Source organism: Electrophorus electricus, chromosome 3, assembly GCF_041902795.1.
Source record: "Electrophorus electricus isolate QZ-2024a chromosome 3, ASM4190279v1, whole genome shotgun sequence".
In the NCBI taxonomy this organism is placed as follows: Eukaryota; Metazoa; Chordata; class Actinopteri; order Gymnotiformes; family Gymnotidae; genus Electrophorus; species Electrophorus electricus.
In genome coordinates this window covers 33,744,982-33,756,990 of record NC_137499.1, presented here as the reverse complement: position 1 = coordinate 33,756,990, position 12,009 = coordinate 33,744,982, and the positions used below count along the sequence as shown (strand labels likewise).

The 12,009-nt window shown below is 42.4% G+C and overlaps 1 protein-coding gene across 4 annotated transcripts in view; it reads left to right on the top strand.

Annotated features, from left to right (window-relative positions):
- Positions 1-12,009, top strand: part of kcnh6a (potassium voltage-gated channel, subfamily H (eag-related), member 6a) — a 34,867-nt gene that overhangs the window by 11,192 nt on the left and 11,666 nt on the right. For all 4 annotated transcript variants that reach the window (XM_035523956.1, XM_081711221.1, XM_081711222.1 and 1 more), the window contains 2 exons: positions 1-57; positions 3,246-3,448. The exon at positions 1-57 is cut by the window's left edge and continues 202 nt beyond it. In XM_035523956.1, the coding sequence (XP_035379849.1) occupies positions 1-57; positions 3,246-3,448 (260 nt within the window). The remainder of the gene's footprint in view (positions 58-3,245; positions 3,449-12,009) is intronic.

The window sequence follows — 12,009 nt, the reverse complement described above, 5'->3', positions numbered from 1 at the left end:
GCCTCCGGCGGGCCTCCTCACTGCACGACATCGACGGCATGAGAGACCAGTGGAGCGGTGAGAGCATGTCTGCGTGAGTGTGTGTGTGTGTGTGTGTGCGCATGAGTGTGTGTGTGTGTGTGCGTGTGCGTGTGTGTTCGTGCGTGTCCGTGTCTGAGTCTTGGTGTGAGTGTTGGTGTGTATGTCTGTGGTGAGTTTTAGAACAAGCTGACATAAGTACAGCGCTCCTGAAGGGGGCGTATTTCTAGACTACCTGTTATACTGGAGGAGACACAGAATTAAGGGGACACAGCCCAATACCCTTTGTTTGCCAGTCAGTCGTGGGGCAAAACTGTGCATGTGCTTTTTTTAAAAAGGCCCACTCCTTCTCCTTTGCCTGCTGCCCCTTTTCCCTCCTGAATTTTACTCTCACTCTCTTTCCCATTCTTATTGCTTCTACCAGTACTCCATCTGCTCTCATTCTTTCTCTCCGGTCTTCTCTCTCCTGTTCCTTGCTGACTTTCTGTATTCTCTCTCACTTCTGTCAATACAAAATAATTTTTTTCAGTAATAATTTACATTACATTTTAATAATACTGTCACTCATGTACATGTGAAATAATTCCTTTGAGAAATATAACTACATGTGAATTATGTGATTTGATTTATTTTTTAACATCATAGTAGCTAGAAAACTGTATAGCTGATGTAGGTAAATTTCTTCTGCCAGCCCTGAAAGAAACTGCTGAAACTGACTCTTACTGAAAGTGTTATCTGCTCAAGCATTTGAAATGATGCTGGGTAATGGGAAATGTAGTACCTGTTATATTTCCATGGTGCTAATGTTTGTGTTGTGTAGTGTTGCTCAACAGTCCATGTTGAAACATAAAATATGGCTTTCAATTTGGCTTTTTACCCCCATGATTATAGTGGCCCATAGAAACATTTTACTGTGGCACATTTCCCATTAAACTAGGTCTTATAACACTGCACTGAACACTGTGGGTTGTTTCTAAACCATTTGATGGGGACATAAGACATACCTGTATTTCTCTTTGCTGTGTATGTAATGCAGAATGGGACTGGAAGTGCTTGTTGGTGACGGAGATCGTGACACGCAATAAAATGCAGCCTTCCATAAGAATCTGACTTCAGAGGCCAAAGTTAATGTTGATTAATGTTGATCAGATTTTTCATATCTCTAGTGTATTTGTGTGTGTGTGTGTGTGTGTGTGTGTGTGTGTGTGTGTGTGTGTGTGTGTGTGTGTGTGTGGGCTGGTGGAGGTTCATTATGGCTGCCCCAGTAACAGGCCATAAATTTGTTGCCCAGCCCACCAGCTCCACCAGAAGGACCACACGTGTCTGGGCGCTCAAATCCTCAGAGGTGATGGCAGTCAGTGTAACATTTTGAAACAGGAGAGAACGGTTTCATAACGTTAGAATCAGGGTTCCTTCCACTGGCTTCCGGAGATTACATGCCTCAGGTTTAAAACCTTGACACATGTTTACAAGTACCTGACCCCGCCTAGCAGTACCACCATGTATGGTATCTCACCCAGTATGTTGCCTCAAGTACAGCATATCATGATCCACTGCCCCTCAAGGAACAGGGAAGGCATGTCTCAAGACTTTTCTGTACCAGAAACCAGATGGTAGAATGGTCTTCCTCTACCTGTTTATATAGCAGAGTCCCTTGCTGTCTTCTGGCATAGACTGAAAACCCAAGAAACATTTGAATGATCACCCCTGCTACTTCAATGCACTTGATTATTCAATAATTCTGCACTTACTTCTTTACAATAAAGCTGTTCCGTGAGTCGCTCTGCACATGATTGTCTGCTAAATGCTCTAAATGTAAAAGTAGAAAGATCCTGTGAGTGTTAAACTGAATTATAGCAGTGTTTCCCATTTATATAGCATTGTACATTTATATTGTGATTACAGTATGCCTCCCAGTATATTGCAATAAATGAATAAACTCTTATTGAGACATTGTTAAAATTTTTTATGATAATTTAGTTTTTTTTCACTCCAGCATTGCAACACCCACATTATTTTCATCAGTGAACTCTGAAATCAGTCAGGGTGCTCAAAGCACAATTCAGTAATGTAAAGGCCATTATTGTGATAATGCTTAACAAACGGTATATCAGTCGAGCGTTACAGGTATTATTGGGAGCATGACGCCCGAGTGGAAACACACTGCAAACGTCTCTCTCCACTCGGCTGTGTCAAGAAGGTTGCAAGGGGATGAAAGCTGTTCATTAAAACTGATTAGTAGCTTCTTGCCAGGTCAGAGTCCTGTTTGTTCAGCCCCCTCATCTCCCGGTGAGCATGAATATGAAGGGAGTCCTGTTAACGTGGAGAAACGGCAGCCGTCAAAGGGGCAGTAGGCGCCATAACCATGTAAGATACTACATACCTAAAAGAGATGGTGACTTCAGTAAATGATGAATCTGAATTTGATCTAACAATGTATATCAATTAATATAAATAGGATAAATTAATATAATTAATATATTTTACAGGCATTAAATAAAAAGAATCAGAGCAGGTCTTGTAATGCAATAATGGAGGAGAAGGGCTGCATTGAAGAGGATGTAGTTCAGGTCGTGCGTGGGCCTCCACAGACCCTATGCAGAGCTGTCTGGATCCACAGAGAAATTGCACTCTTCTGGGGAACACCACGCAGCATGGCAGGCCTTTTCCAGAGCTCTGGTGCCAATCAGTGGCTTTGTATAGCCATGATTACACCCAGCTTGTGTGTGTGTGTGTGTGTGTGTGTGTACGTGTACATGAGTTATTTGTTCAGGTGTGGGGATTTTTTGTATCTGTGCTTATGACTCATGGTTACATATTTGCATGCGATATTTAATGCATCAGGTGCATTGTTAGCAGTGACGCTAAAGCCAACATGTCTGTGATGAACTTTATGACAATGTCAGAGTAATATGTGTCTGTCTAGCTGTCTGTCTGTCTGTCTGCATTGAGTATCTGCCTGATTGTTGAATATGTTATTATCTATAGTATTATTTGTATTAATATCTATGTATATTTTTGGCATACAGAAGCAAATGTGATTTTATTTACAAAAAAAAAGAAAAAAAAGAATGCATACTAATATTTAAATTAAAATAGATATTTACATTTTAACTGAATTATAAGTATGCACTCACAGCCTGTTAATTAAATGCTGGAACGAAATATGGGAAATATGGGAAAGACCATATGAGCCATATTGTTTCCAATGTGATCTTCACCTTCAGATCTGAAGGCCAATAATGTGAACTCCACATCAGACTCAGATCTGATGCGGCATCGAGCCATTGGCCGGATCCCGCAGGTGACGCTGTCGTTCGGTTCTGACCGTCTGAGACCGCCATCCCCGACCAAGATCGAAATTATTGCTCCCAACAAGATTAAAGACCGCACACAAAACGTCTCTGAGAAGGTCACACAGGTTACCCAGGTAGTATATGCACATACACACATATGCACACACAACATACACACACATACATGTGCACAAACACACCCACATGCACATACATGCTCACATACTTATGCTTACGTCAGACCTGATGTGTCAAGTATGGTGATGGTGGCTGAGGTTGAAGGTGGAGATTTGAGTATGGTGGTGGTGGCTGAGGTTGAAGGTGGAGGTTTGAGTATGGTGATGGTGACTGATGTTGGAGGTTTGAGTATGGTGTTGGTGGCTGAGGTTGAAGGTGGAGGTTTGAGTATGGTGTTGATGGCTAAGGTTGAAGGTGGAGGTTTGAGTATGGTGTTGGTGGCTGAGGTTGAAGGTGGAGGTTTGAGTATGGTGATGGTGGAGGTTTGAGTATGGTGATGGTGGCTGAGGTTGAAGGTGGAGGTTTGAGTATGGTGTTGGTGGCTGAGGTTGAAGGTGGAGGTTTGAGTATGGTGTTGGTGGCTGAGGTTGAAGGTGGAGGTTTGAGTATGGTGATGTGGCTGAGGTTGAAGGTGGAGGTTTGAGTATGGTGATGTGGCTGAGGTTGAAGGTGGAGGTTTGAGTATGGTAAAGCTCCAGGAGGAGCTGCTCTGGCTGATGGCCAGGTCCACTGCACATGCAAGCTTGACACAAAGCTCATCATTTGCAAGCTCAGTATATGTTTCCTCCATTTTCTGTAGATGTAAAAAATGAATCAGAATATTCCAGCTGTTTATAAATACTTTCCTCTGATTTCATTCTTGCTGTAATTTGGGGAGGAAAAGGTGTGGGTTTTGTAAGTAATTGGGGAAAATAGCGAATTGGATAAATATGGGATAAATAGGGTTAGTAACTTACCCTGACACTGGCTGAATGGCTGCTGGAGAGACTTGGTGAAGGAGTCAATTGCTGAAGGAGTGAATTGGAGTTGGTTGAATTTTCAGAAAATGTATTGTATGAATGAGTAAAATGAGTAAAAGAATGCTGAAGGATACAAATGATGAGTAAAAGGGATAAGGGGGTAAATCAGTGTTTAGAGATGCACATTATGTGCTGCGATATGGGCTGAGTAGGTGAGTGTAGATAAATGGTGTTGGCACACTGGATTGCATGAAAGGATTATGGGACAAAGAGGGGGTGGGGTAAGTGCTGGTCTGTTTGAAGTGGATGATGGCAAATGAATGGTTGGATAAACGGGAAATGGGAATGATAGCACGCTTCGATGACGTGATGTTGATGTCATGTAATTGATGACTAGAAAGCTCTGACCCCTTGCTGATGGAAAGCTCGAACGTTGATGACATCATCCACTTAAAAAACATCCTCACTTAAAAATAGCCATGGATCTATAAACTGGTGCAGAGATGCAGACAGTATCAAGCAGCAGTGGGTGGGTGTGTGTGTGGGTGTGTGTGGGTGTGCGCGTGTGTGTGTGTTAGCTTGCTTTTATGGTAGTGCACTATGACCCATGTAGTGGATTGTATTTTAGAACAGAAAATTTGACTTGGGGGTATGGACCAGGGATGTTATAGTGAAAATGGAACTTTAGCTGTGATGTTGAAGCTGCAGTGTAGTTTTCTTATTCTATGTTTATCCTTGTTTATCCTTACCTGAGAAAAATGTAATAGAAATGAAAGCAAACGAGAGAGGGGGGAAACGATTGAGAGGAGAAGAAGGAAGAGAGAAGGAGGAAAGCAAGGAAGCAAGAGAAAGATAGAAGGTACCAAGAGAAGGGAGAGAGAGGAAAAGAGAGAGAGAAGGGAGATGGAGAGATAGAGGGGCAGAGTTTGTACTGACCCCAGTCCTCTCCATGAATGCACATGGCAGATGGTTTGTCATCCTGCCAGTGGAAAAATCAATCAGTCCAAACTGCAACTCAGTTCAAAGCTATGTATTTAAATGATTAGCTGTGTGTATGTGTGTGTGTGTGTGTGTGTGAGAGAGAGAGAGAGAGATGGGTATGACCTCTGTTGTTTGTCATTTACTGCAGACAATACCTTATACAATATATATTTCTCTATGCACCCCTGTTTTTCTTTTTCCTCAGTTTGGACAGAGCACTCAACCATTTCACTGCGAGTTATACTGTGTATGACTATGTATGTGACAAATAAACCAAACTTGAACCTACTGGTCAATCATTTGCAGTGATTGGCTCACCATGATTTGTCATATGTATATCAAAAACACCTGTAGGCACACACTTAGAGGGATCTATCTATCTCGCGTGTATAAATATCTGTCTGTTTGTGTCCATTTCTCATTGTCTTTATCTCTTTCTGTAAGTAATGCATTTTCTAAATTGGGTCTAATATTTGCATTTTGCTATTTACTAGCATTCATACTCTAATTAAAAAACTTATTTTAGTCACAAATTATAGCAAACTTACAGTCTAACTAGTTCTGTTTCAGCGTGATTAAAGAACTGTGACTATTTTACAAGACTACTGAATCTAATGACCATCTTATTGTCGTGTGCGTGTGTGTGTGTGTGTGTGTGAGAGAGAGAGAGAGAGAGACCTGATGGTGACCTTGGCCTTGAGGGCTAATGGATACAGTGGATAGGAATGACAGGAGACCTAGAAACACCCTGTACATCCCACTCTCTCTTTCTTCCTCATTCCCTGTTTTTCTTTGTTTCTGTCTCTTTGTCTAATTTCTCCTTGCTCTGTCTTGCTTATCTGTATCAGTCTTCATTGCGAACTGGTGAGAAGTGGTTGTAATACTGGGTGATTGCTGTGTGTCAGGAGGTGGGGCACTTGTGGGCGGAACTCTGGCCATGCTGTGGGCGGTGATGCTATTCAACAGGTGGCTCTTGGCTTCATAAATGAAGTCCAGTTTTGTGCTGCGTAAAATAATAAAGTGATTTGATGTTTCTACTGATCCTTGCTGCCATTGACCTTCCTGTGTTAGGGCACACAGCTGTTTACATGGTTAGTCATGATACACGTCTACACAGCAGAAAGGCGTGTGTCTGTGTGTGTGTGTCTGTGTGTCTGTGTGTGTGTGTGTGTGTGTGTGTGTGTGTGTGTGTGTGTGTGTCTGTGTGGGCAGTGGTAGCTCAGTGGTTAAGGTACTCAACTTGTCATCAACTTGTCAAGTCAAGTCCCACCACTGCCAATTTGCCACTGTTGGGCCCCTGAGCAAGGCCCTTAACCCTCAATTGCTCATTCATAATTATAAGTTGCTTTGGATAAAGGTGTCAGCTAAATGCCGTAAATGTGTGTTTTGAGAGCAAAGAAAAGATAATTTCTGCTTATATTAAGTTACTGATGGGAACACAGATATGCCATAATAGCTCATTCTTGGTGAAAACTGGATTACATAATTGCCGTTTTCTTGCAGTCCCATGGTGCGGGTTCTGTCACATTGATGGGTTGTCACAGGACATTTTATGTACTTTTGAAGCAATCTGGCCCATTTCTAGGTCAAGAGTAAAAGTGTCCTCGTCTCCTTTAGGGCTGCTGGGCTAGCGTCAGGCACCAGTGACAGTTATTTGGAGAGGGTATTTTTGTGTGTGTGTGTGTGTGTGTGTGTGTGTGTGTGTGTGTGTGTGTGTGTGTGTGTGTGTAAGACAAAGAGGGAGTCAGAGTGAGGGCAAGCAGCTGTGTGTGTGTTTGTGTGTCAGTCTGCTCTGCTCTGCTTTCTTCTTCCAGTGCAGTGCTCAATGCCAGAATGAGCTTGAAGCTACAACTCAAATCTGTAAGTGCTGCCACTCCTCTTTGTTCTCTTCATTCCCCTTCCTCTGCCCTGTGGGCTTGACCTTTCTGCCCTGTCTCTCTCCAAAAAACTATTTCGTATGTTGTCTCCTGCACCTTTGTCAACTGAGCGAAAAATATGGCTCTGTTGTGTTCGACTGATAGCTGATGGCATGTATTTAGATGGTTATCACAGGTGACAAATGTGTCTAATGAGTTGTGATGAAGTTGTGTATGTGGGGGTTGGAGCGTGAGATGTATTTTATAGGATGTAACTGGTTTTGCTCTTTATGTTTATGGGTTTGTGGTCTTGAAAGAAAAAGTCAAGAAGAGAATTAAAATGGTAGAAGTTAGAATGTGAGTAAAGGACCCTCGTGCTGTAGGTGTACGCTTTCATTCTGGGTAACTGTTGGCAGCAAAGCAGATTTGCTGTATGCAGCATTCATTTATTTCTCCATGCTACTCTAGTCTACTGTCTACAAATCTGGGCACTACACTTTCACTGAAAAAGTTATTTTAAATAATGTACTGTTGAAGGTTGTATTGCAGTATATATATTTAGCTTTCTCTTGTTGTTTTAAGTATCCATTTCGTATTAATTTGCAGAAAAACACTGTTGCATAGCTGGATGAGTAATGATTTGCACTTGTTTGCACAGAGCATGTGCATCTGTCTGCAATGTCTGCAAATGATGTGCATTCGTGTGCATATCCTGCACTTTGTTTTAACACCTGTGATGAGCTAGAATGATCAGGCTCCTTTCAGCCAGATCGTGCTAGCTTGCTTGCCTCCACTGGCCTGGCTTTCTGCCAACTCAGTGCTACAGTGATGAGGTTTTTAGCCATGAGTGTGAACCCTGCCTCCATGGTCAGCCTTTCACAAATGCTTGTGCAGACATGATGCATCAGACCAGTCATGGAAGGAGGTGGTTATATCTATATCCGCAACACTCATACATCACTAAAACCCCTGTGCGTGCGTGTGAGAGTTAAACAGTCAAAACATGAACCTGGGTGTGCAATCATGGTTTGCGTGCGTGCGTGTGCGTGCGTGCGTGTGCGTGCGTGTGCGTGCGTGCGCGTGCGTGCGTGCGCGTGCGTGCGTGTGCGTGCGTGCGTGCGCGTGCGTGCGTGTGTGTGACTTTGTACTGTAGTTGGCGAGTAATTGTTAAGACTCTTGTTTGAGTTTGTGTGTCGGTGTTAGTATTGATATTTGATTATATTTCATCCACCAGTAGAATGTATTTCTTTGTTTTTTTCTCTGCTCTCATTGCTTTCCCATTACATTAAAAAAATGAAAATTGTTTTATGAAAACTGCTGTTCAGTGTGTGTGTGTGTGTGTGTGTGTGTGTGTGTCAGTATAACGTGGAGTGATCACGAGACAGACGCAGACACTGAGAAGAGTGAGATATTTTTAAGGGCAAATCCATAATCAGGGTCGTAGTCACAGTCCAAGGTCAGAGAGACAGAGTCCAGGAGTACATTTTAAACTACACAAAACACTATACAATGACAAATTGGAAGCAGGCTATAACAATACCACAAGCAAAGATAACAACAAACACTAAACACTAGAGATCATAAACAGGCATAGAAAACATGAGGCTTGGAACACGAACAGTGGCTAGGGTTAACAATGACCAGCAAACAAACAGGGACCAAGACAGGCTTTAAATACACATACTAATAAGAATTAACAAGACACTGGTGCTACAAATGATGGGCGGGGAAACGAAACACCGAAGCAAAACAAATACATGAGACAGGGTAACCATGACAATAATGATGCTAGGAGGGGCCAAACGTGTGCCTTCATAAAACAGCAGTAAAACTTCATCAAAAAGCAGTCTTCATAAAATAATTTAGAGGAAAATGGAGAAAAGGAGACCAGGGGAGATGGAGAAACATCATGGGAACAGGCTGATCTGCTTGTAGCTCTCTTTCTAGGTCACTGTGCACATGCGTTCTGATGCAGTTTAAGTGGTGTGTTAACACTTTCTGCAATGGCATTCAACCTTATTCCTGAAATACTGAGAATATATTTCTTTAACAGTTGGAGTGATTGAGATACAGATGGTTCCTTATCCTTAGGCTTACACTTTCTACTAGGAAGTACAGATTTGAGAGGTTTTAATGTGTATTCAAGGGGCTCGACATTTCAGTTCAGTAGAAAGTGGCAGGCTATTCTGCTCCGAGGAAGAGAATTTGATTTCTCAGAAACTCAAGATAAGTTTTAACCTCTTTGGTGTGGTGTGGATACTTTTATTCCTGGAGGTACATGTATTAATATGCATGCATAACTACATACACACACTTCTGTAATGCCCATTGTGCTGGGTCTCTTTTGTATCCTTCTTCTCTTGTACCCTCTTATGTCCTATAGGCTGCGCCTCTTTATTTGAATAACTACTTTTGAGATGTCACTGAAGCTTCATTTTGAAATTTTTACATTTCATTCTATTTTTCATTCTATTTACATTTCAGTCTTTTATAATGATCTTCCCAAATTTATGTATTTCTTTTAGTTTAGGCTATTTCGGTTATTTTTCAGATTTTTTGTCCAACCAGTGTTCAGTATACATCTCACATTTCAAGACTGCCACACTAGCGAAGCTGTTTAGTCTCACTCCAGAACTAGAGTTCACCTCCAGCGCACGAAGGTGCAGGCCATAACAGCTCTGCCTCCAGGAGGGAAATGATTCAGCGCTTCTGTTAATGAAGTATAGACTTGGGTTTTGGTAGGATGTCAGTGTGCAGACACTATTTTACATAGAGATAAATGAATAATGTCAGACGCAAAACTTTCCATACCCCGGGGGTGCAAGGTTATTCTGCACCAATAGTGTGTTTTAGTTTTAAAATCATACTGGTCAGGTGTGCTCAGGGCTTTGTACACCAGAGCCCACAGTTGGCGAGCATGTTGTTGTTATTATTGTGTCACCATGGCTGCGAGGCCACCTGTTGCCTTGGTGTCTAAGGCTATGCTAATTGTTATGAAAAGATTCCTCATTTGCCTGGGCAGCGGATGTTTGTGTTCATCACCAGATGGAGAGCCACTTCTAGCTCACCCAATAGTGCACTTATATTGTTATTACCAAAACATGGTTCTCAAAGCTTCCAGTTCACCAATGCTTCCAGTTCACAGCTGTAGACTGGAAAGAGAGAGAGACAGAAAGGGAGAGGAAAAAAGAGAAGGAGAACAAAAAAAAGATAGAGAGACTTGCTCAGTCAAACTGGGTCCAGTTGGCTGGAACGTACTGAACATGTTCCTAAAAAGCCTCTCTCCTTGCATTTCTGTCGATTTCCCGCTAACTAGGTTAGTTCAGCCCGATGCATGCTCAGAGCAAAGGAACCACAGGATCACATGGTGCTGGAGCTCTGTGACCAGCCACATTTATAAAAAGGCCTGAGACGCATCACAGCTGCTGTCTGGCTGGGAACTGGAAGACAAGATAGTCTAAGCAGATTCTATACCAGCAGGTTGTTAGCATAACTCTGTCTCTCACCATGCCTCTCCCTGCTTTAAGCTTTGCCTCTCTTCATTTCTCTTCATAGCAGAATCTTGCTGGCTCTCTCCAAACTTATCATGTCTCTTGAGGTCTGATTTCTCTGATATGATCATTTTAGAGGCTGTCTTCTCTCCCTTTGTGCTCTCAGAGGGGTTTAGCAGAACTGTAGTTAGAGAGTGTATGGGGTGTGTGTGTGTGTGTGTGTGTGTGTGTGTGTGTGCGCACCTGTGGGTGCTTGTTTGGGATCATGGACAGTGGGTGGAAGTGTCTGTGTGGAAGTGTTTGTGTCTGTTTTGGGATGGAGGATCCACCGTGACAGGCTGTTTGAGAATTTGTTTGTGCCGCGATTGTTGTCGGGGAGATCACAGTGCCTTGGAAAACTTGGAACTGGAGGTGGTTATCGTCGTGCCAGTAACGACACACCTCTACACCAGCACAGCCATAACCTGTAGAGATGGGGTGAAATGGGGGTAAAACTGCACCATTCAAGTCTGTTTCCTGAGGTTGTGTTTTTGTCAGTATCTGCATTTGTGTACTATGCTCTAACATCATCTCTGTTTTATTCTATTTAATATAAAGTACATTATGTGTCAGCTGAGCCTGATGGTACTATAGGGCATAAATGTTATTTGGGCAGATGGTTGCTTCCTCTAGCAGAAATAAAGGATTTAGTCTGCAGATTTGGCATTGCTCTCTTTGCAGTGAGTGTATTTGCTTCAGGTCCGAATAAAGTATTACTACATCTTAATATATAAATGTGTTTGCAGCTCCTAATGGTACCTGGCACCCTCCTTTTTCCAGCCCACCAAAGTTTTCCACATTTACTGATGTTCCCTAATCAATTTGTGGTTTCCATGGTAACCAGCAGTTGCTATGGTCCCCTGAGCCAGCCTTAATCACTATCTGCTAATGGAACATTAGGGCTATTTGCTGTTGGCGTGATTGCTCAAAGATCTGGAGGAGTGAAGGATGAGAGGCTCCTCTGGACAGACTGCTCAGAAACACATTGCTTACCACAGTCCCACTCACACAAAGCAGATGCAGGTGCACCTAACATATATAAAGTGACTATAATCACCATTATAACAGTATTATAATCACACACACGCGCGCGCGCGCGCGCACACACACACACACACACACACACACACGCACACACACGTTAGGTATTATGTTACCAAGTATCATGAAATGTAGTGGGATATCATTGAAGATTTGCTACTCCTGAATGCTTATCAGGTACATGTAGTGGGATACTGTATACTGTGTACTGTCAGTTAAAAACACCATTAATGATTCAAACACCATACATGATTCAAACTGATATCGCCTGATATCATCAAAAGTAGACTTAGGTAGAGCCTAAAAGATA